General features: G+C 46.0%; 1 protein-coding gene across 1 annotated transcript in view; it reads right to left on the bottom strand.

Moving 5' to 3' along the window:
• The window catches only part of sptan1 (spectrin alpha, non-erythrocytic 1), a 30,037-nt gene that overhangs the window by 1,743 nt on the left and 4,240 nt on the right, over positions 1–24,054 (bottom strand). Inside the window, exons 2-51 of the mRNA XM_070924593.1 lie at positions 21,417–21,656; positions 21,203–21,328; positions 20,537–20,677; positions 19,900–20,180; positions 19,659–19,803; positions 19,413–19,567; positions 19,053–19,188; positions 18,828–18,929; positions 18,584–18,721; positions 18,336–18,446; positions 18,132–18,209; positions 17,818–17,973; positions 17,488–17,692; positions 16,458–16,639; positions 16,118–16,361; positions 15,898–16,020; positions 15,585–15,802; positions 15,334–15,426; positions 15,061–15,195; positions 14,438–14,586; positions 14,099–14,158; positions 12,775–12,973; positions 11,897–11,995; positions 11,760–11,792; positions 11,615–11,650; positions 11,017–11,064; positions 10,299–10,390; positions 9,372–9,516; positions 9,084–9,265; positions 8,842–8,941; positions 8,537–8,734; positions 8,303–8,449; positions 8,108–8,211; positions 7,416–7,578; positions 7,067–7,081; positions 5,969–6,100; positions 5,335–5,472; positions 5,139–5,243; positions 4,671–4,879; positions 4,377–4,497; positions 3,526–3,647; positions 3,312–3,444; positions 3,087–3,185; positions 2,819–2,978; positions 2,573–2,649; positions 2,256–2,465; positions 1,776–2,072; positions 1,452–1,564; positions 916–933; positions 594–656 (exon numbers count right to left, since the gene is read on the bottom strand). Coding sequence (XP_070780694.1) covers positions 594–656; positions 916–933; positions 1,452–1,564; positions 1,776–2,072; positions 2,256–2,465; positions 2,573–2,649; positions 2,819–2,978; positions 3,087–3,185; positions 3,312–3,444; positions 3,526–3,647; positions 4,377–4,497; positions 4,671–4,879; positions 5,139–5,243; positions 5,335–5,472; positions 5,969–6,100; positions 7,067–7,081; positions 7,416–7,578; positions 8,108–8,211; positions 8,303–8,449; positions 8,537–8,734; positions 8,842–8,941; positions 9,084–9,265; positions 9,372–9,516; positions 10,299–10,390; positions 11,017–11,064; positions 11,615–11,650; positions 11,760–11,792; positions 11,897–11,995; positions 12,775–12,973; positions 14,099–14,158; positions 14,438–14,586; positions 15,061–15,195; positions 15,334–15,426; positions 15,585–15,802; positions 15,898–16,020; positions 16,118–16,361; positions 16,458–16,639; positions 17,488–17,692; positions 17,818–17,973; positions 18,132–18,209; positions 18,336–18,446; positions 18,584–18,721; positions 18,828–18,929; positions 19,053–19,188; positions 19,413–19,567; positions 19,659–19,803; positions 19,900–20,180; positions 20,537–20,677; positions 21,203–21,328; positions 21,417–21,653 — 6,773 coding nt within the window. The 5' untranslated portion in view covers positions 21,654–21,656. The remainder of the gene's footprint in view (positions 1–593; positions 657–915; positions 934–1,451; positions 1,565–1,775; positions 2,073–2,255; positions 2,466–2,572; positions 2,650–2,818; positions 2,979–3,086; positions 3,186–3,311; positions 3,445–3,525; positions 3,648–4,376; positions 4,498–4,670; positions 4,880–5,138; positions 5,244–5,334; positions 5,473–5,968; positions 6,101–7,066; positions 7,082–7,415; positions 7,579–8,107; positions 8,212–8,302; positions 8,450–8,536; positions 8,735–8,841; positions 8,942–9,083; positions 9,266–9,371; positions 9,517–10,298; positions 10,391–11,016; positions 11,065–11,614; positions 11,651–11,759; positions 11,793–11,896; positions 11,996–12,774; positions 12,974–14,098; positions 14,159–14,437; positions 14,587–15,060; positions 15,196–15,333; positions 15,427–15,584; positions 15,803–15,897; positions 16,021–16,117; positions 16,362–16,457; positions 16,640–17,487; positions 17,693–17,817; positions 17,974–18,131; positions 18,210–18,335; positions 18,447–18,583; positions 18,722–18,827; positions 18,930–19,052; positions 19,189–19,412; positions 19,568–19,658; positions 19,804–19,899; positions 20,181–20,536; positions 20,678–21,202; positions 21,329–21,416; positions 21,657–24,054) is intronic.

Below are 24,054 nucleotides of genomic sequence, written 5' to 3'. Positions count from 1 at the left end.
ACGGATAAGAATTAAATGTTGTTGGAGGGAGGGGGGGGGTATAATTTAGGCGTGACAAAATAACGACGTTGACGAGGTTATGTTTGCCTTTATTGCCACGGAGTGGAGACAAAAATCTACCGGTAACCCAAAACCGTGCACAGAAGGTTAGGACTGCTGCCCAGAGGACCGGAAACTGCGTTAGTAGTTCGTGACATGTGAAAGTCAGTTTTCTGTTACGCGAGATGAACGGAGCACCCTGAGGTCACTGCACACATGCTGAAAAGTAAGCCACAAAACGGGACCAAATTCCGCTGGGAGTTAAAAGTAGGCGTTTACAATGTGTGTGTCTTTGGTGCAATGGAGGCCGATCATTTGCAGTTTCCATCCCTGAAGCACACACAGGAAACAAGGTGACCCGGTGCTTTGAGTTGGAGGACCGGGTGAGGGTTAGTACAGCAGGAAGGTACTGAGCACACCAGAGCCCAAACACGGTGGTTTTTAGACTAGCGGTGCATGAGGTCACACGGCCCCCGAGGGCGTTGTGTGGGGTTGGGGGGGGGGGGGGGGGGTGAAAAAAGGGAAAAGAAAAGCAAGGCTTGAAAGAGGTTGACCTTCCAGATAGATCATCAGCAACTTGGTACTGATAGACACAGATAACCCGTCGATAGGCTATGCTATTCAAAGAGAGGACCAGAGATTCAACATCAGACAGGAAAACACTGGAGCGCAGGGAATATTAGCAGAAACAGAAATCATTTACATCCAGGAGGAATAATGGGGTGGGGGTGGCGGGGGGGTGTTTGTTTAAATATCAACACCTACCTTTGAGATCAAAGATTTACTCTCATCCCATCCTACACACAGCTTTCACACAAACACACGTTGGACCACAACACTCAGACAAAACAGACAAAAAAAAAAGGTGATATTAACCCATCCAGAAGATATGTCCTGAGAAGCACAGCAATCCCAAGCACCAGCGAGGAAGCGGCCGAGAGGAGCAGGGGGGGGAGAAAAAGACAAACAAATACACGTTAACATGAGGTAAATGTAACACGCCATAAAACACCAGTGTGGACAGGGGTGAATGTGTGCAAGAGAGCACAAACACTTCACTAGTGAGAAAGGCTTTGTGCTGAGCTGATTGGACAGACACTGCAGAAAGCGCCCTCGCACACCTGTGTCACCAGCACTGATGTTAAAGGCCCCATATTGTAGAAAGTGAGATCTCCACGTCTTGGTTGATTATAAAGCAGCTCTGGGTGCTGTGTAAATACTGTGAAGGCATCAAAACGCTCAGTCCACGGAGAAATGAAACAGCCCATATTCAGACACTGCGCCTTTCAACGAGCCGTCGGGACTTCCGTGAGGTTGTGATGTCACAGCACTCACTCAAAATACAGAGCTGGAAATGAGCATGATATGGGGCCTATAAAAAAAAACAGGGCTGGGCTGAGCGCGTCCTGTACCTGGTCTCCTGCAGCCACTGGTGGAAAGCGTTGGCGTGCTGCGCAAACTCCTGGCGCAACTTGTCGTTCTCCTCCTGCCTCCTCTGCTCCTTCTGCAGCTCCAGCTCTCGCTCCTACGCTCACGTTGAGACAGAGCAAAAAAACACACACTTTATTAAATCGGTCCACAGTTATTAGTGTTTGTTTAACTTCAGGTGTGCGATATGAAACGTCCGTGTAGCCTTGTTATGGTTTACTCTGATTGATGGCCGAAGTGAAGTAACAAATACAGATGCAGATGTAATGTGTGTGAATGTGTATATGTATTATCTTTGACGTGGAGACCTTGATGATCTTCTGCAGGTTCCTCCAGGTCTCCTCCAGGGCCTCCATGGTGAACCAGGTGTAGGGGTTGGACACCACCTGGTAGCTCTTGATCTGCTGGTCCAGCTCGGCCAGCTGGTTGAAGTCGGCCTGGGCCGAGCTCAGCGAGGAGCGGAAGGCCTCGTGGGCCTCGCGCAGTGCCCGGATCTCCTCCAGAGAGTTGCATCTCACTGGGTCGGTCAGGTCCTCCTCCGCGTTCTCGAACCAGCTGTTGAAGGCCGACGCCTTCTTGGCGAACGTCAGGAACAAGTCCTCGACCTGGGGGTGGGTGTGGAGAAGATTTGATGATTGAAACAAGTCCAATTTACTGACGTTACCTCCGTCCTACCGTTAAAATGTATTATTTTTGGACAACATCGTGTCAGGAGGGTTCAGGGTTATTTTTGGAGGCGTGCGCAAGAACCACCCCTTCAACACAGGATGCTCTTTTGGCCCCTTTACCTTTCTGAAGTGCTCCTGAGCCTCCAGGAGCTTCTTCTTGCGAGCGGCTGAGTTGGACAGCAGCTGGTTCCATCGCTTCATCAGGGCGGCGTGACGAGCCTCGATGGCTTTTGATTGGACGTGCTTGGCGGCCAGCAGCTGGTCCTTGAGGGCGGTGATGTTGGTGATGCCCTCCTGCTGGAAGGCCTGGAGGCCGGCATCAAACGTCTCCTGCAGGCGAGACGCAGAAAGAAACAAAACAAAACAAAATGTGGTCAACGAAAGAGCACCATGGCACAGGGGGAGAAGTAGAATACTGTCTGGGAAGGATGGAGTACCTGCTTGGTGAGCAGAGTCTGCACAGAGGACAGGTCTCTGCCGTAGTCATCAGTCTTCAGGCTGTTCTCTTTCTCACCTGAACATGAAATATGGCCACAGGTTGAGAAAAAAAAATGGAGCTAAAGACTGAACACAGGATCTATTTTGTTTAAAACCACAACTTGCCGTCTTTAAATGTCTGTTTGAGTATTCAATTAGAGGATGTTACGTGCTGGAATTGTAACGGAATGAGCATGTGTTCGTACCGATCCAGGACTCCACCACGTCGGCCTTCCAGTTGAACTGCAGGAAGGCGGAGTTCTCGTCCAGCTTGGCCTTCCTCTGAGCCGCCGCCCTCTCCAGCTCAGACACTTTGCCCCGCAGGGCCGACATCTTGGCGCTGATGTTGTCCACGTGATGGTTGTTCTGTTGGAAATGCACACACGCAAATTATGTTCAGAAAACCATTGCTTCTGTAGTCGCGCTGCGCAAATCGACGTAGGCATCTTCTCTCGATGCCGTGTCGTCCAGTACCTTCTTGATAAGCTCATCTCCGTTGGCGCACACGTCGTTGACTCGGTCCCTGTGCACGGTGAAGTCAGTCTCGAATGCTTCGTGCTTTTTCAGCAAGCCCTGTCGAAGAGAAAGGTGGTCCTCGACACTCATCATCACTTCTCACAGTTCAAAAACACCTTTAATTGATTAATTAAAATCGTATGTAACGTGCGCGTGTCGTTGCTGACGGCGACGGAAAAGCACCTGCACAGCAGCCAGCGTGTCTCCGTAGTCCTCGCTCCCCACTAGATTCAACTTCTCATTAATCCAAGCTTCTTCCTCTTCCACGTTCGCCACAAACTGCTGGTACTCCAGCGACTCTTCCAGCCTCTGTCCCCTTGGACACACAAACACACGTTTACACACCTACTTCCATCCTGCAGGCTGTAGCCGCGAGTGTGTCGCTCGGCTGGCTTACCTCGCTCCAGACAAGTCTTTGAGCTCCTTCCAGTGGTCGACAAACTGGGCGAGCCTCTGCTGGATCTCCTCCTGGCCGATGGTGTTGTCATCGGACAGCTTCTTCCCGGTGTCCAGCACCGACTGGGAGCACACAGAGCAAAGATCTAAAATCGCTGCGTACCAAAAGAGTTAATTTCCACGTCCAGGTGCAGGTCATGAGGCATTGATCATGAGGAATACTCACATATAAGGCTTGAAATACAGTTTATCAGCGTTTGTAGAATTCATATGGAGCTCTTAACGTTGCCTAAACATTTCTAGCAAGGAGTCCTAGCTTAGGAGTGATTCAGGAAAACTCTCAGAGCAACTCTGAGCAAGGACGGGGCGGAAACATTGACCTTAGTGAGGAGGTGTTGGTTGACCCTGTTGCTAGGTATGACTTCTGTATGAAGGTGTGATTGGCTGATCAATCAGAAATAAGGAAGTAAAAGCTTAGTGAAGTCGATAGGCCTAGTGTATGTAAATAAACCAGCAATGGAAGCACTGTTGCATTTTCCCAGTTGCCAAGTATCTTCGTTTCACCTCTTTGTCTTTCTGACATTTTTTCCTCTGCCTCCCCCCTTCTCCTTAACAGTTTTTCACCTTGGGAGCTCTCTTAAGAACGAAGGTGCTCTGTGAATAACTTATTAAATGTAAGGGGAAGTTCTTGGAAAACGTCATAATTCTAAGAATTTTCTGAGAATGTTGTCACGAGGAGCAACTCTACTCAACTAGGAAGCTTCATAAACACGGGTCCCAGGAAGTCACCACACCCGGCCGTTGTTCACCGAGAGATGGTTCATGTCAGACGGCCAGTTAAATGAATCTCACCTGAATGGCCGGCTCATGGGCTCCCAGCTCAGCCTCCAGCCTCTTGTGCTTCTTCCTCAGATTCTGTACTCCTGTCAAATCACGTCCGTAGTCCTCCGAACTCACGAGCAACTTCTTTTCTCTGTGCGGGGGTCGGGGCAGAAATATGTTCGCGTGAGTTGTGCGTGTCTTGCCATAACCAAATACAAAACAAAAAAATTTAAAAAAAAAAGGGAAAAGATCATGGTCATCCCATCTACACTGTCGATTCCCCTCGCGGATGACTACATTATCCGAAGGGAGGAACTCTCTTACTTGATCCAAGACTCTTCATCGTCCAGGTCCCTGAAGAACTGATGCAGGCGGTGGGACTCGTTGAGTTTAGCGCGGCGGCCGGCAGCCATGCTCTTGATCTTGGTGAAGCGCCCGTTGACGGCGTCGCGCTTGTCCTTCACCTGCGATGTGTCGAAGGCGTTGCTGGCCATCAGGCTGTCAGCCTGGCCGTTCAGATCCTTCAGACGATCCTGCGGGGGAGGAGAGAGGTGGTCAGAGGCTCGCATTGTGGACTCTGGACCTAGGAAATGTATTTTCATGGTTTACTTCTTCAACTGTTCTCGTTACCAACTAGGTCTTTTAAAGTATTTTGTGACTGCCAACTCCCGATGTGGGTATTTTGTCATCTGTGATGAGTCTAAAACTGACAAAAGTTCTGAAATAAGGTCTTGTTCCCTGGAGGTACAGCCGACCCACATGCAGTGCAGTTTGTGATAACGAGCTGCGTACCTCATGGGCAGAAATGTCAGCCTCCAGCAGCTGGTGTTTCTTCAGCAGGTTGTTGACCGAGGCCAGATCTTTGCCATAATCCTCGGAGGCAAGAAGAGCTTCCACCTGAGAAACAACAAACATGCATTAGACTTTGGCGCACCGATGTGCAGAAGATGATCTACCAAAGAGTTCTATCTGGCAAGGAGATTCTCACCTCAGAGAGCCAGAAGTCAAAGTCCTTGATACCCGTGTTGAAGTTCTGCTGCTTGTTGGCCTCTTTGAGTTTCTGGCTCTTTTCGGCAGACTTGTTGACGAGGAACTGCCACTGTTCGTCCAGAGCATTGAGGCGCGCCTGAGGAAACGGACAAGTCTTGTTTGAAAACAAAGTTCTGTTTCGCTTCTTCAACAGAACCCACATCTTGGGAGTAGGGCTGAATGGTTTGAGGGAAAATGTCTAATTGGTGATGTTTTCTACGTACAGAATCGGATAAAAATAATGTTATGGTTCTCCCACGGTTCTTAAAAAAACAAAACAAAACAAACGTCTTTTATGAACTATGCACTTATATACTTGTTTTAATTAATGTTTTTATCTTGTATCTTTTAATATTTTGTACCTTTTAAGTCATTTTAAACTGTTACTCGACATCATTGTAAATAAGGGCCAGCCCTCAATGATTTTTTCAAGTTTTAATAAAAAGGTAATATATATTGTTAATACCTACAACTCTCATTCTGCTGTTCAGCCACGTTTGATTAGAAGTGTCGCCCAATATTTAATGGACATTTAATAATTCCCTTGTATTCTGTTCTACAGCGTTTGCAGTACGCAGACGTGATGAATATACCTTGACGGCGTCCTCGCTGCCGGAACAGGCTCCTCTCTGGATCAGGGCGTTGCCGGTATCGATGACCCCGCGGATTCGGTCTGCGTTGGCGTGCAGCTCGGCCTCGAACGCCTGATGTTTCTGATGCTTGCTCTGCCAGCACACACACACACACACAGACAGAGGTGGAGGGGGAACATGGACACAGCGTGAGAACCACAAGGTGGACAAGCTCCTGTCTTATGGTGTAAAATGTTTAGAACTGTCCTTAAACTTACACTTACACGCATTGCGTTCATACTTACATTCTAAGCAAGAGCTGGAATTAGAAGTCAGTTTGACCAAATTTGATGAACAAACCTTTATCTGAAGCATTATGAGGCTTTATAAAATAAAAAAATAAAAAACACTTCGACACAGGACATCGACCATGACAGACAATGTGATGGACATCGACAGACAAACGTGAAGAACATAAAATGGCAACGACTTCTGCAACAACAATAACAAAAAGAAAAACCTACTGAAGGAAGAGTCCTTCAAAGTTGCTTCATGTTTGTATCTTTCATCATTTCCATTGCCTTCTCAGACGGACTACGAGACGCTCTCAGTAAATCTTTAAACATCATACACAGAGCCAGTTGGGGACCAACAATTTACTTCTTGTCAGCTTGACAACAGCGCCAAGTCGAGTGTTATTTATACTGTGTCGTGCTCTGCTTGGCTGTGCTATCAGTCAGGAATTGTTTTGTCTTCTCAGTTTCATTTCAAGGGACTGCGGAATCAAACGTCTGAAGCAAGTTTAAAGAACAAGTTCCCCAAGAATTGAAAACAAAAATGGAAGCCACGCCCAACAACGAGTAGCCTTTATCAATGATAAAAACAAACCTAAATAATAAAGAATAAAATACAAAAATTAAGAAAAACATAGAAATGGACTAAATTAAACCCCAGGGTGGAAAAGAAGCTGGCACTCAACAGTGCTGATGAGGGACAAACTCAAGATGGTGCTTGCGCTACGTCGCGGCTACGCACACATACACACACACAGCAAAGACGTGGACACATGGAGGATAACCTGCTCGGTTGTTAGTCAGCTGACACGCTACTTAAACTTACCAGCAGCTTGGACAGCTATGAAAAAAAAAATAAGACAGCGGGAGAAAGATTCAGTCTCACTTCAGACAGGACACAGGGAGGGATATGACACAGTTCCAGAAGAGTATTGTCAATAATCAGGACAAAAACAGATTAGCAATTTTAATTTAGCTAAAGACACATGACTGACTGACTGACTGTTTGGCTAGTTAGTAACTGTGAAAATTAGAGCCATCTGTTCTATTCACTAAATTCATGTGTGGAATTTACACCCACATTTAAAACCACTCTGAAGGGGACTCCATGTGTTCCTTTCTAGACTAGCTGTGTTGCTAAGTCGGGCCTGAGCTGGCAGAAGCCGCATGTTTACCTGGATGTTGGTGGGGTCCTTGTAGGACTCATCCGTCGCGGTCTGCAGCTTCTCGCTGATCCAAGCCTCGATCTCGTCCACGTCCCTGCTGAACTGCTGCAAGGTCTGGGATTCGCCCAGCTTGGAGCGCTTTTCGATCATCTGGGCCTTCAGGCGGCGCCACCTTTCAAAAGCATTGGAACATGAAGTTTAAAAGTGAGCTCAAACACAAGCATATAACAGTTGCCTCTAGTTTGGTTTCTAAATTACCTAGTGGCTCTGGGACATGTTGTTTCTGATTGCCTTTGAGACATGTCCTGGAAAGACCTATCATTACCTACCAGCAACTGGTTTGGATTAGGGTTGTTAAAAAATATATTATTAATCGCCGCGATGTTGCTCCTGGGAGACTACTACAGCACCCCTTCATCAAGCTAATGACCCAGAGGCAGAGGTGGACACCGGTAAGAAAGACAACTCTTCACTAGAGGAAAAGAATTCAGACGTTCTTCCTGAGGCTGGCTGCTCTAGCAAGGTGCAATGTCTGTGTTCCCCAGGCATCGGGACCATCTGAGCGGGTATTCTCCTCCATGGTCAACAGACTGAGAACCAGACTAATGTCAACACGTTGCTATTTCTGAATAAACCCTAACCCGTCCTCCCTTGGATTGGTATGTTTTGTAAACGTGTACAAAAATCCAAATGTCTCCAACCTGTCCAGGACTTCCTTGCGGCGGTCTAAGATCTCAGGTTTGGCGTAGTGGTCGGCTAGAATCAGCTGGTCGGCGAAGGACTTCAGAGCAGCGATCTTCTCCTCCTGTGCAGCAGAGAAACGTTTGAATCATTTATAGAACACACCCGTCGTGTTTTAAAAAGCTTTCACTGCGCAAGCAAAACATCTCACTGACCTGCACGTTAATGGCCTTGTCAAAGTCTTCATGTTTCTTGATGAGGGCCTCCACGCTGTCCAGGGAGTCACCCTTGTCGTCGCTGGCGAGGAAGGCTTCTCGAGCCGCCATCCAGTTCTCAGCCTGCTCACAGTCCCTGTTGAAGAGCTGCAGGGGGGGGGCAAAGACAGCTGGTCAGTGACGAGATAATAACCGTCTCTAACCGGTCATGTCACGGCTCAACATGTCAATAACCTGGAGCTCGAGGCACTGGTCCAACATCACGCGACGCTGCACCCAGGCCTTCTCCAGGTCGGCGCGCTCGCGGTCGAGAGCCTCCAGTTTCTGCTGAATCTCGGGACTGGCGTAGTGGCCTCGCACCAGCAGCTGCTGACCAAACTGTTCAAAGGCCTGGAAGGTGCCAGCACGAGCATCGATCTCTGTGCGGTGTTCCTGGAAGGGCGGAAAAAGAAAAGAAGAATGGGTGGGCAGCGTTGGGTGGGCAGAAACCTGCACGGACTTCTGCAATTTTGTACAGAACCAGAAAGGAGGAATTATACCTGGTGTCTTTCCAGAAGGGCCTCGGCTCCGGTCACGTCTTTGGCCAGCTCCTCTGAGGACACCAGCCCTCGGATGCCATTAATCCAGGACATCAGATCTCTGTGTACAGATGAAAAGTTAGATATCACACATATCTATTCAACACCTCTTTCCCCGAAAAGTTTACCCCCATTTTCGATCTAGTTAGTCACTCAAACAGCAAATCTGACCCAGTGGCATCCACCGGCTATTCTCTCCTCACCTGAAGTCAGAGAGGAAGCGCTGCAGGTCGTGGGAGTTGCCAAGCTTGTCTTTGCGCTGGTCAGCGCGTCCCACCAGGCTGCTCCAGGCGGTGTTCAGCTCAGTGCATTTCTCCTGGATGTCATCCACTGCCTCAGGGTGGGACTGGATCAGACGCTCCGCTGTCTCTCCGAGAGAGTTCACCTGGGCAGGGGAGTAGGGAAAAAAATGAGTAAAAGCCTCAAGAGGAATACTATGTTTTCAGCCGGATGTTTGGTGGTATATCAAGCTGACTAAAAGACAATCCAACCTTATCACCCAGGGCTGCCAGGTCTCTCTCAAAGCCTTCGTGTTTGCGCTGCAGAGCCTGGACACTGGCCAAGTCGTGACCGTAGTTGTCAGTGTTGAGGGCCTGGTTCTTCTCCTCAATCCACTCTTTAGTTTCATCAGCATCCCTGAGGAGGCACAACTTTGGTCAAATGTTGTAAAAAGGAATCCGTGCGTGTTCAAACATCTGGAGGACTGAGGGTTTTAAACCCTTCTCATCGTTTCCATTTCCAAAAGGAAGGTCTTCCTTTTACAAATGAAATGTTGAATTCAGGCAAAGTAAAAAACAAAAAACATTGTAGCCTACTACAACAGCCCACATGGTAAATTTAGTATAATTTACATTTCCACAGCACTAATTAAAAAATAAGTACCAGAGTCATGTTATGCTCACTATTCTGCTGCTCTTGATTTCTCCTTTTTTGAACGGAAACAATGTTTTCATACTAATTCAAGACTTTTAATGTAAACATTTTGGAGAAAGTGGCAGCTTGAAGGTGTCCTGTGGAGTTTTCTTAGAAACAAACTAAAGTTTGTGATTGGTATGTGACAAGTAAGTGGCCACTGATAATCAAAATACCACAAAGACTGCTAAAAACTGCTAAATTCTCTTAAATACAAATAGATTCTAGCCATCTAGCCATATAGCCATCTTTGTTAGAATCTGGAGTGTGTTCTATGCGACGACATCATTTAGACATTTAGAACTGGAGGTTCTTGGTTGTGGCTGTTACTGTCATCTCATTTCACCTCAGCTCCAGCCTTCTTGCCTACATTTGAATTGTATGGCTCTGGTAACTGTCAAAGATGATAATGGAGGTGTAAATGCAAACTGGAGCTTCCGGAAAACCCTGTAGGTGATGTCACAGACACCACGTGGGTGCGTTTTCCCACAGTCTTTGCTTCGTACCTGTGGAATCGCTGCACCTCGTGCGCACTGCCCAGCATGTTGCTCCTTTCTTCAGCCAGCTGCTGCAGGGACCGCCAGCGATTATTCAGCTCCTACACATAAAACAACCAACATTAAAAGTGTCCAGGATCTGCTCAGCCCTTCTGCAGCTTGTTTCTTCGCGTTATCATTTAACATTTGCAATGACTGGCAGTATAGTCGAGTGATGTCATTAGCATTAAACAGCATGGTCAGATAAACTTAAGAGATTGTGATTGAAGGTGAGGCGAGGAATGCTAAATTAAAACATACCATATAACTTAAATATAATCATGCAAATACAATACGTGCCAGATGTGCCAATTTGCATAGTGTGTTTGACGGAAAAACAAAGGCAGGTGTATGATGGGGGATGAGAAAGCTCAGGAATGGATGCATGGCAGGGACATTACACAGTATGAGGAAAAAGAAAATAACAGCTAAAAGACATGACTTGTGTTGTACGCCAACAATCATTCACACTACAGTCGCCGAAATGGATGATAACAGGACAAACAAATTCTATGGGAAACAAGATGGAGGCAAACAACACTGAGCACTCCTACAACTAGAGTCAGGTTTCAGGAAAACAGGAAGAGACAGACGACACCAAACAGGATACCACGGCGACGGGGTTAATTTTCGGATCACAATGCAGGACAGGGGAGCTAGGAGGTCGAGGTGGACTAGTTAATCTTACCTTTATAGTATTAAAGTTAGCCGTTGTTTGAACAGCCAAGCGTATATTCTATAGTCAAAGGTGAATAAAACATGGCAGAAAGAAGGGGGGGGAGGGAGGAGGACAAAAACAGAAAAAACACCACACCAGTCAAGAGTGATATGGAAACTCCCAGGGTCTGTCTTGGTCTTCTCATGAGACCAACCAAGACTTAACACCAGTCAGGACATACGTAAGCACTGCAACCATGGCTAGAGCCAGAACCAGTCCCAAAACACTGAATTATGATGAATCAACCAAAATACATGTAAATGATTGAGACATCTTGAGACGTAACGGAAAATTCAAGGGATCTTGGAAAAAGTTCCCAGGTTGTCTCGTCAAATGTCTAATCACATTCCATGAGGACAGATTATCGGGCATGATTGCAGTACATTCAAGAAGTGACACACACCAGTACCAAACATCAACCCAATGCTGAACAGCCATGCACAGTTACAGTATCAGATCAAGATTGACGGGCTGTCAAATCTTTGCAGTTGATGCATTTTGTCTAGAAATACATAAATCAACTGAGTGTATTTTCTGGAGACAGATTCAACAATTATAGGACGCTCACCTTCCAGGGAGATGCAGTCTTGGAATCAGCTTCATCCTGTTCAAGAAATAAGGTATGACACTGGTGAGTCTACATTTCAGTGATGTTTGAAAGATTTCTTAAATATCAAGCAAAATGTGTGCAAATTACAAAAAATGATTACAACTTTGCCAGGAGCAGCGCCAAGCAGCTCTTGTTGCTGCAAATGGGACAAAAAAAAAGCCATAATCTCCATTAAATTACAGCTAAAAACATGGAAGGTGGCTCATACAGTTAAACCAGGGAGGTAGAACTTACCTGAGCCTGAACCATGGTAGCCTCCTCAGCCATGAGACCTTCGGACTCCAGCTCAGACGCCACTTTGTTGATGTCCCTCAGACGAGACTCGTTGGCCTTCAGGTCCTGGACCAGACAAAAGCGCAACATCATGACATGTACAATCTCAACAAATACACTCAGTAACCAAGAGTACGAGCAGAAATATTGACATGAGTTGAAGATGAATCCATTTACATTGTACATAAACAACATTTTTCCTAATCAGTACTTCAACATCCACTTCTATGCAGATGATACAATTTTCAACACTGGTTCCACATCTCCAAACTCCATTAGAATCTTGTTATACATTTGAATTACAGGGAGCTAAATTAACTACACCTAGCTCAGATGTCTATAAAGAGCCGAAGCGGAACCAGAATTTCCAGGTCCTGTTTCAGGGCAAGAAAACCTCATTCAAAATCCCATTGACATTTGTAACACAAATAACAGAACAGAACATATAGTCTCCACCCTATGTTGTGTAGTTCACTCCATATGCATCATTAAAAAACAACAACAATCTAATATTGTTGTTTATCAAATATTCCGATTACAGCAAAAAATGGATACAAATAATGGAGACAATTATGTCAGAAGAGCTTTGGTGAATTTGATTAATTTTATGGATATGGACCAAACCAAGTTATGATGCCCGCAGTACATTTTCATGGGCGCTTCAGTTTTTTTTGGATGCTCACAAAGTAACGGTTTAAGAAGTTCAACATATTTTTTCAGAAAGAAATGCTAATGAGAGACAATGCATGGAGTTACAGAAGCTAGCGGAACAGAGGCTAACCCAGACGTGACGTCATGCTCTCTTGTAGAAGAAAAAAGTTTTAAAAATCACGAGTGGACATTACCTTCTGGAAGTCGTCAAACTTCTTCTGCAGGACCTCGACTTGCTCCAGGTCGGAGCCGACCTCTTCGTTAGTGAGGGCGCCCTCCTTCTCATTGATCCACTGCTGGAGCTCATTGGCCTCGCGGAACAACATGAACTTCTTGCAGCTCTTCTCTAGCATGTCTTTGCGTTTCTCTCCCAGCTCCAACAGAGTGCCATACCTTTGAAAAGGTTGCAGCCACAGAATCGAATCAAAACATGCAATGCGTCTTCAAAAGCTTATCATGCCTCTTATACTGCGGCTTCTTTTTAACAGATTAAAAATAATTGTTGATGATGATGATGGAGAATCTGTTCTGTTAAAGGAATCTGTATTTATTGCTAGTGATCACTCCAAGTCTCTGCTAAACAATGACCGTTCTTAAAATTCTAAAAAAATTGTGAAATCACTCCTGTAGCTGTGAAACACTGTTTGAACAAAACAAGCAATATGAAGACATCTTGGCCTCTGCTAACATTTTTATATAATATAATACTAGCCTTCTAAAGCTTCAGGAGACACACTCTGTGGTGCTACATCACACAGCAAAAGGCCACGTTTTAATGAGTGTTTAGACCAGTCTAGCAATCAGTGTCTGATTCGGCTCAGAGGGTGACTGATGGTTCACATTGGACCTCAGAGTTTTTACAAGCTGGGACAAGAAAAAGACAAACAGCCAGACGATCAAGCTGAAGTTAATTTGATAATCACCACTTGGGACACATATTTTACTGACCCGACAGGTTTTCTTTTCACTGCATTTCATTGTAGACTGGGTTTCTCACTTTTGTAGGGGTTCTTTCTTTATTTATCCATTAATCTATCGGTTATTTTCTATGCCATGTTTTGTAATAACTTTTGTGTCAATTTCCTAGAGGGAAACCATAAGAAGTCAATCAACTTTTATCACATATAGGGTTTGTCTATACGTTAACAAAATGTCCTTGCCACTATATCAACTGAATTATTGAATAATCGTTAAAGCTTATTTATTTCTCTCACTAGCACCTTGAGCCTCGGACAATGACATAACCTATACAAAATCAAAGCCCAATATGTGCAGAACAGAATGGCAAAAAATCTGAAATGAACATCCATAGGCAAGCCTGGGATGAGCAGGACGTGAAAGGTGTGCATTGAAAAGGTACTTCTATCCCTTTACTGAATAGAAGACGAGGGTGAAGAAGACACAGCATCACACAACATGAGGGTTTTTTCGGGGTTGGGAGGAATGTAAAAAGTGCTGATGATATTTAGTGGCATCACGATCACAAGGACACGCAGAGGGACACTGGTTCCTACTCACAGCTCTTCCACCTGCTTCATGCGCACAGACACGCTGCAGGCCTCCTTGGTGACAAGCCTGCTCAGTGGCAAGGCAAGGTGAACGCACAGCAAGGCAAGATTAAGTTGTTAAATACGGCGATAGGACAGCAGAGGAAACAGAGAAAGAGGCCAGGGGCAAGGTCATTAGTGTTCAAAAACTGGGCAGAAAATATGATTCGATGGTAAGTAAGGAACGGTTAAAAGAGCAGAGAAGAGCCTGAACACAGTAGTTCAACAAATCCAGCAGGAAAAGAGAAAATGAGTTAGTAAAACTACGTTCCGCTACAAAATCGGCGAGGTTATGGTGTGAGTTTCTTACTGATTCTCAATCTGGTCTTGGCGCAGTGCAATGCTGCCGTGCTCGTCCAGCAGGTTTTCCCTGGAAGAGGACTGAGTGGGGTCCAGCTTCTTCACATAAGCAGCAGGAACAAAGCCCTGGCGATCGTTCACCTCCACCTTCCACCAATCCTGCAAGCAGGGAGGAGAGGGAGAGGGAGTCATATCTAAGTGCTTCCATGGCTGTTTCGTGTTACAAAATGACAGGACATTTCTATTGCTATTCTATATAATGCTTTTCTTCAACAAATCCAATGAGGTCTAAGTATTGTCTGAGTAACCAAAGCCTGATGTATCTTCTTCCTCTGTGCCATAGAGCTCCATTGTGGTTAAAAACACATCAATGAGCCACACTGTTGCACTGGCTGACATGTTCCTTCATCACCATGAACACACACACACTGTAGTTTATTTTGACTCAATCCCACACCGTCCTGCTGCCCCCAAATACTCACCAGAGCACCAGATGTGGGTTAATCCACCGCTGAAAATAGTCCCCAACTAATGCACTATTTATTCCCTTTTCAGTAAAGGATCGACTTACTTTACATGACTCTAGGAACATGCAGATTATATAATTGTACACTGAGCTGGTTTTATCTGTACCTTGTTGGTGCTGTTGAGCAGGGTGAGGATGTCCCCCTTCTTCATGGTAACTTCACGGGGACTCTTCTCCTGGTAGTCGTACAAGGCCAGGACCAGCTCCTTCCCAGTCTCATCGTCAGTTGGCGCCACTTGTTGCTGTTCAGTTAATACAAACATTTTTGAGTCACGGATTCCAAACAGTCTAGCAATCGGAGGCTTTATTGTTTTAAAACCCCTCCCTGAGCACATGCAGAAGTGCCGAAGTTGAGGTGTTAAAAAAGGATTGGGCTTTACCCTGCAGGACTGGGCCTGTTCCTTCAGGCCCTGGATGCTGCTGCCGTAGGCACTCAGGTCAGACATCAGGGCTTCGTGCTTCTTCAGCAGAGCCTGTAGAAGACAAACTATTCAGCACAACTGCATTTGTCACAGCATAAACAAGAGGCTCATGCAATAAATCTGACAAAAAAATGACAGATGATACATGATATACTTAAATAGCAAGAAGATGACCAATTGATAATGTTAAAACCCTTCCGTTCAAGTACCTCAGCAGAGTCCTCATCTTTGCCGTAGTCTGGGCTCCCCACGATGGGCTCCTTCTCCCTCATCCATGATTCGGCCTCGTTGGCGTCTGCGAAGTACTGCTGGGCCTGCAGAGAGTCCTCCAGATCCTGTCTCCTCTGGGAGGCCTTACTCTTCAGCGTGTCCCAGCGTCCATGCAGTTCGGCCAGCTTAGCTTTCACATCCTCCCCAGCAAAGTGTCCTAGGAAGCCCACACATGAATGATTAGCATTTTGAATTTGGTCAAAGTCGTCTCAGCAGATTCCAAACAAAGCTTGGAATTTTTTTGATGAATACCTTCCTCCACCATGGCCTCTCCTTTCTGGGTGACAGCCTTAATGCGTGGCTCGTGGCCGGTGATCTCGGCCTGCAGGGCCTGGTGCTTCTTCAGCAAGTTCTGGACACCAATTAGGTCTTTGCCTGAGGAAAACACCAAGAGAGACTTCTTTTAGAACTTCATCAATTGTCTGAAATATCTGAGGGTAGTTGGCTCCAACTGAATGCTGAATACTTTCACCTCTGTTAGTAGAGGCGGCGATGGGCTCTTTCTCACGGATCCACGTCTCCTCATCCTCCACATCTCTGAACAGCTGCTGGAGCCTGAGAGAGTCCGACAGCTTCTGCTTGCGCGCAGCCATGGGCTCGCGCAGAGCTTCATAACGCGCCACTAAAGCCTCCTGTTTCTTGCGGATGTTCTCAGCGTCAAAGTGTCCCGCCTCTTGGAATTGGCGAGCCTGGATTGTTATGCCGTCAATGCGATCCTGAGAGAGAAGAATTCATACATTTGCTTGTGTACAAAAAAACCCCACTAGCATTGATTGGCAACAGGTTCATGGTTTATGTTGAGTGTTGGGTACCTGGTGAGCAGCCACGTCAGCCTCCAGCAGTGCATGTTTCTTCTGCAGGTTCTGGACGCTGGTCAGGTCTTTTCCGTAGTCGTCTGAAGCCAGGTGGCCCTCAACCTCATACAGCCACAGCTCAATGTCCTCTACATTCCTGTTGAACTGCTGCTGCTGGTTGGCCTCGCGGAGCTTGATGCCTAAAATAAAAATGGAAGATTTACAAACACAGCTCAGCTCAGACTGACCCCTTACCATCAGTAACGGGGTGCTGCAGGGGTCTATTCTTGGTCTATTGCCATTTACATTATACATAAACAACATCTTCCTAATCAGTACTTCAACATCCATTATGCAGATGATACAATTGTATATGACCCTGGTTCCACTCCAACCCAGGCTGTGAATCATCTTCAGTCTGCTTTTGATACTCTCTAGAGATCTTAGTCAGACCAGGTATATGGTATTCGCTACTTCCCGTGTCTCTGCCATAAAACTTTAAATGGTACCAATGGCATTCATATAAACACTTAGGAATTTGTCTTGACTGAAGACTGTCAATCAAGATTCATATTAAACATTTGACCCAAAAATTAAAAATCCAACTAGACTTTCTGTGTAGAAATCTGTCTTTTCAGTCAATTCTTACGTCTGCACTCCATCAATTCAGCAGTTAAACCCTGTATATAAAAATGCATTATGCTTTTTCATTAATGACAAATTTTGTACCCATCATTGCTCTCTGTAGTACAAAGCTGGACGGACTTTATCGGCAAATTATTGAACTAATTGACTAAACTGCCTCACATCTCTTCTCTGGAGTCTTGTAACTACGGTACATGATCCAATAACTACTGAACCTCAGATATCCCATATAAACACACTAATCTTGGCAAAACTACTTTCAGGTACTATGCACCTTTTTAAATGGAATGAACTGCAAACCGTACTTAAGCTACATTCTTTCATTCCCCTTGGAGACTTTAAACCTACATTATCTTCAGTTCAGGAAAAAACTGGTCGACCCAAGCTTTTCTGCAGCCAGTACCTTTGAGCTCGGTGGCCTCCAGCAGTTTCTTCCACTGGGAGCTGACCTCCTCCATGCGGCCGGCCACCTCAGTGGAGGCGTAATGCTTTCCGTCCAGCAGCTCCTGGCCTGACTTCTGTAAGGCATCGATGCGGCTCTGATTCGCCGACAGCTCAGCTTCAAAAGCCTGGTGTTTCTGCACCTTGCCCTGCAGGTTGGAGGGGTCCTATCGCCGAGAGAGCAGAGGCACAAAAGGTGGAGAATGGGTAATATCGGAAACAGTGGGCATAACACATTTCAAAATGGAGGACACATCGCTGCAACAAGTTCTCCAACTCTTTGATGAGTTACCTTGTAAGCCTCATCCGTGGCAGTCTTCATCTTCTCATTGATCCAGCTCTTGAGCTCATCGGAGTCCCTCAAGAACTGCTGCAGGTGGAAAGAGTCCTCCAGGGCAGCACGGCGAGACTGAGCACGCTCATGCAGTGCGTTGCGGCGGCTGAGCAGCTATATGTGTAAAACGAGAGAGGACATATTGCTTTTGAGTTCCCGTTCAAAGAAATGACAAAATCCTGACAGCTGCTTTAGTATTCACTGCTTATAGTTAAGGTGGTTTATATATATTTGATTTAAGGGAAGTTGAGGAAGGGGACAGTGGTACTCACAGCATCTCTGCGGGTAGCCACATCCTCTTTGGCGTAGTGGTTGTTCTGGATTAGTTTCGTAGCGAACTCATCCAGGGCCTGGCGATATACAAGACAAAGAAATTCAAAGTCTATCCTATTTCATGACAAAAACTGCATAAAATCTGACTAACTGCACAACTAGGAATGATAATCTTGTGGGGGGGAAAAAATGGAGTAACTTACTGTGATCTTCTCTTCCTGGGCACTAAGTGACTTCTCAAAGTCCTCATGTTTCTTCAGCAGTGCCTCTACACTGTCCAGGGAGTCACCAAGGTCTTCATTCAAGAGGAAAGCCTATACATTGAACATTTAAAAAAAATAAAAAACACTTGAAAAAAAAAAACTGGAACATCCCATCTACTAGACAATACGCACTTGGGTAATTCCTTCCTGGAGAAAAAGGTATCGTGTCAGCTGGTGTGTCGGGTTACCTCTTGTTTGCTCATCCAGTTGTCGACTTGCTCGGTATCCCTGTAGAAGAGCTGCAGGTCCATGCACTGCTCATACTGCTGCCTGCGAACCTCCCACAACTCCAGCAGAGACTCCTTCTCTTCAGCAAGGATGCCCAGCTACACACACACACACACACAACACAGCACACCATTAATCATATGTTGGTATAGAGAGAGTAAGATAATATCACACAAAAGGAAAGAAAGTACAATCTAGTCCTACCTTCTCCTTGACCTCTTCAGAGGCGTAGTGTCCTGTATTGAGCAAGGCCTGGCCAGCTTCATCAGTGGCTCTAAAACTGTCCTCATGGGCATCAATCTCTCCCTGGGAAACACAAAAGGAAAAACCACTCAGCAACCTTACAATGCTTCTTATACATGTATTTTATTTGCCATGCTTTGGAAATTCCAAGATGCTGTGACCAGGTGTGTTATAGGAGATTTCTACCTTATGCTCCTGGTGGCGGTCTAGCAGAGCCTCAGCTCCAGCCACGTCATTGGCCAGTTCGTCAGCATTGATCAGGGCTTTCATCTCTGTCACCCAGCTGGTCAGATCCCTGAAGTCGGCAGTGAAACGTTGCAGCCTAAAAAACAAAAACAAAAAAAAAAAGAGATTCACAAGAGGGCAGGAGTGAGCAGACTTCGGTGGAGAAGTGTTTAACAGAGCGGGACTATGTTCCTTGTGTATTGTCACTGAGCCGATATCTTTTCTTTAAATGTGCAGCATATTTGATATACCGTACAGGTAACAGCAATGTGGCCTCAGCTCAACGGTGTACTGACAGACATCACCAAGCTGCTGTTTTACCGATAGGAGTCGTTCAGGCGGGCGTGGCGCTCAGCGGCCAGAGTGCGGATCTGTTCCCAGTTGGTGACGAGTTCGTCCTTCTTCAGATGGATCTGGGAGGCATTTTGGGGATGTGTCTGCTGCAGGCGCTCTGCATCGCCACCCAGTGTGTTGACCTGATTGAAAGAAGACGACAATAAGAAATTCGAAGTTTTTAAACTTCATGGCTGTTCTGTATGAAGATACTCTGTAAAAGCGTCTTCTTGCCTTATCTTCCAGGGCAGCCAGGTCTCTCTCCAGACCCTCGTGCTTGCGAAGCAGAGCCTGCACACTGGCCAGATCACGACCAAAGTCATCGGAGGCCATCAGCTGCTCCTTTTCCTTGATCCAACTGATGGTCTCATCCACGTCCCTGTTGTTGGAATCAAACACGCAGATTTGTATTTACCTCTGTGTCCATAAACACACTGAGCAAAGGCTGTCCACGTATTGCTCTGATGCCATTTACCTGTTGAAGCGCTGCACCTCGGCAGCCCCGAACAGCTTGCCCTGCCTCTGCTGGGCCAGGCCCTTCAGGCGTTGCCAGGCTGCATTGACCTCGTCCTGCTTGCGAACGATGAGCTCAGCCTCGGGATGGGCCTCCTGAGTTAGCTTGGCGGCCAGCTGGTTCACCTCATTCACACGTTCCTCGTGGGCAGCCAGGTCCGTCTGGAACTCCTCGAACTTCTTCTGCAGGAGCTCCACGTGCTCCAGGTCCTGGCCCAGCTCCTCAGAGGTGGCCATGGCCTCCTACGGGTGGAAGTAGGAGCATTTGTATCCCTTCTACTACCTTCTGAACTGGATAACCTCACAATGGGTTAAGCAAAAAGGTTTCCCTCTTGGCATTTTGTTACCTGACAAAATTAGCCTGGTTTTCATTCCTCATTCAAATTAATTGGTACCATTAGCCTCGGGAAAGCTTTTGAGCTTTCAACTGTAATTACCATTTCCATTAAATGAGGACAGCCCCCCCCACACTTCATTTATTCTGTCGAATGGCTAGATGAAAACTCTCAAGAATGCCCTTAAAAGACAGAAATATATGAAATACTAGTTCCCTCCAGTAGCAATATTTGTCATAAAATTTTGCAAATGCGGAATCTGACCTTGTCACTGATCCAGTCCAGGGCATCCTCGCACTCACGCAGGTACTGGACCAGTTTCTGGGCCTGCAGGAGACGCATGCCCTTCTCCTTGGTCCTCAACAGCAGGAGGTCCCATAGGCGATGCAGCTCCTCAAGACGAGTCTAGTGCGAAGAGAAATATGAAAATAAGTTAATTTTTTTTTTTTAAAAAGGTAAAAGACTAATTGGCTTCACTCCCAACATTACACATGCTATCCTTGCAGTTTTTCCTCCATATTTAATTAGAAGATGTCCTCTGAGTTTTAAAGGTTTTATACTAAAGGTATCCGTTTAAAAATAACCAAAAGAATTTCCACAAACACCATTCCTTTGTGACCTGACCCATATGAAACACAGTACATGCGATAAAATGTCCAACAATAAAACGACAAAGAAGGGATAGCTTGTTGCAAAGAGCTGGATCTGGAAGAATGTTCAGAGCACTCAAGAGTCACACAGGGTCCACAGCAGCTCAACACCTACTTTTATATACTCAGCCATATTGAAACTTGTGACTATGGGTCTTTGTTGTGTCCGGTAAGGCGTGTAGGACTGAATCGGGTGGAGCGGGTTAACAGTGGATAGGATATTCAGGAAATAGGCATGTGCATATTAGAGTGACCTCATCTCCATCATCGTGTGCCTTACTCGTATGGTCTCGGTGGCGAAGTGGCCCTCGCTGATCATAAGGTTTCCAGTCTCATCCAGTTTGATGATGGCCCCGGCGTTGGCCTGGACTTCAGCTTCAAAGGCCTGATGTTTCTGCAGCTTACCCTGTGTAGTAGACGTGATTCATGAAAAATCCTGAATAAATGTAGATAAATATATAAAAAGTCTGCTGCAGTATGTTCTGCACACAAACCTGCAGGTTGGAGGGGTCCTTGTAGTTCTCATCAGAGGCAATCTGCAGCTTCTCCTGGATCCACTTCTCCAGCTCATCGGCGTCGCGACGGAAGAACTGAAAGCGGTACGAGTCCTCCAGCTTCTGCCGGCGCATAATCGACAGCTCCTTGAAACGGCGGTAGCGCTCCAGCACCTGCTGCCGGCGCTCCTGGATGTCTTCAGCTGTCTCCAGCACTTTGGCCCCTGTGGTGTCCATTTTCTGGAAACACAAATAAAAAGCATGGATTTATTTTGGTGACATTGTGCCTGCTCAGGCCACCCAAATATTGACATTATATGGATAACACTGGCTAAATAAAAAAGGTAAAGCTCAAACAAGTCTATTGCAGTAAGACAGCTCCCACTCATGGATGCAGATAATCTCACAGTTACATGTGTCTCCAGGATCTTTAACTTCTACAACTACTCTTTTAAACAGAAACTTGGCTTAGAACTATGAGGCAGGATATAGGAAGACTGTTTGCCTAAACAACCCCCCCCCCCCACCCCATCCTCTCTCAAGCTGAGCAACCAAGGGGCCAGCAGCTGAAATTGTGAAATGCCAAACAGGGGTGGGGGCGGAAATTCCACACGCATGCGAACAGTAACCAGGCTTCGCTACACAATGGGATCGCTGCAGTCAGCTTCTCTATCCGCTGTGCCTCCGGCCCCCGGGGGCCAGTATAGCCTCAAACTGTGGGTAATGTCTAGCTAGCGACCTTGTTGAAACAAAAATGACGAAGCGCGACCTTGAGCAGGCGTCCACGCCGCCTTAATTTCTAGGAATCGGGGGCCGATCAGTATGGCATGGGCTGCTCTGTCTGAGGAGCCGAGATGAAAACCATTCAGGAATTCAAAATAAAAGCACCCTGTTATCTGGGGGCTTGTACCAGTGAGGAATTTAAAAGTACTACGGGGGGGAGGGGTCTGTCAGGCCTAAATGTTGATGAACATGGCTTTTTTTGTTTTTGTTGCAGACAGCTGTGTGACAGTCTCCTGGTCCACGTCCACATTCAATGGGGGTGGGATTAGTGGAGTCAGCAGTGTAGTTGCAGAGGCTTTTTAACCAGAGCCAGAGGACAGAGGTGCTTTGGTCCCCAGAGGCACCATTAGCTTTCCAGACAAGCCAGCATCCCAGTGAGCTCTCTCTCTCTCTCTCACACACACACACACACACACAATACAGTATTACTGAATATACTGTAAGCCAACTAGTGGCATCAACACACTGCCCGAAAACAGTGACCGTCCACAAGCCGGCACCCCTCCCCCCCACCTCATAAGTTGCCCCAGTTCACAGAGAGCTTGTCAGGGATTTAACAGGCCTCAGCCTCATTCTGCACAGTGATGGCAGCAAAAAGGGGACAGACAAATGTTGACTGACACTTCCTGCCCACCGCCAACCCACCTTGAACCGGGTCCCATTGACAAATGGATATATAATTTGCCTTTTATCCCGGGAAAGCTTTAACTGAGCAAACATGCTTTATTTATTTGCAATTTCCTTTAAAAGCTGAAATCTGTGTTTGTTCAAATATGATTTTTTGTTATCTGCATGGTAGAGTGTTGCTGTATTACGTTCGGCCTTGCTAAAACCAATTCAGCAGTAGCAGCATTAGTAATCTCTCCTCTAGTCTGGGTGCCTTATCTAATAATGTTAAAAAAAAAAAATTATTTAAACAAGGTCATCCGTGCTTTTATCTCCTCCTGACTCTACTATTGCAAGTCACTTTATTCTGGTATTGGCTGGCGAAAACGATCAGAGACTGCATCTTATATAAAACGCTGCTAACGCACTCACACCGACCCTCGCTGCCCTTCACTGGCTATCTGAAAGCCTTGAATGGTCAAGCTCCTGCCTATATCTGTGAACTGCTAACTCCCTGTGAGCATGATCGCTGCTTGAGATCCTCTGACGGGGCCCTGCTGATGGTTCCTAAATCTGGACTGGTCGCTAAAAGGTGACGGGGGGGGGGGGGGGTTGCCGCCCAGGCCCCTCAGCTGTGGAGAGCTCTTAAGACTTAATCTAACATATGATAATTTGTTGTAATTATTTAAAATATTCTACTTTGTTTTATATCTTATGTTTTGGATCTTATCTACTATTTTTTTATGTAAAGCACTTTGTAACTTTGTATTAAACCTTGAGACAAAATTGCAATGACACAGTAAATGTTTTACATCCTATCAACTCAATGTAAAAATGATAAGTCTTTTAAGAGGACTAGTTTAATTTATGAGCTGAGGGCTAACAGGGCCAAATACATATTCGTTTCAATACAAAGTCTGATAGTAAATCAGAATGGAATTGAATGATTTAAATTGAATATATCTGAAAAATGAGACAAATTGAGAGTCGGAGCGGGGCCGCTAACAGCTCCCCGACGCCCCTAAACACAGCCGTGCAACTGCTGATAGCGCTTCCTCCCATCTTGTATCAGTAGATAACAGCTTTCCCTCTCTTCACCTCACTGCTGCCTCTGTTTTCTGCGCTCTCTCTCTCTAGCTAACACCCACACACTGATATCAGCCAGCAGTGCTGTCAGTTTCTATTCCACTGATGGCTGTAGTCATTTAAGCCTTACTTCCTCTTCTTCCAATCCTTACGGGCATATTGA

The sequence above is a fragment of the Enoplosus armatus genome, chromosome 18 (genome assembly GCF_043641665.1).
Source record: "Enoplosus armatus isolate fEnoArm2 chromosome 18, fEnoArm2.hap1, whole genome shotgun sequence".
In the NCBI taxonomy this organism is placed as follows: Eukaryota; Metazoa; Chordata; class Actinopteri; order Centrarchiformes; family Enoplosidae; genus Enoplosus; species Enoplosus armatus.
This window is presented reverse-complemented; position numbering and strand designations above follow the sequence as displayed.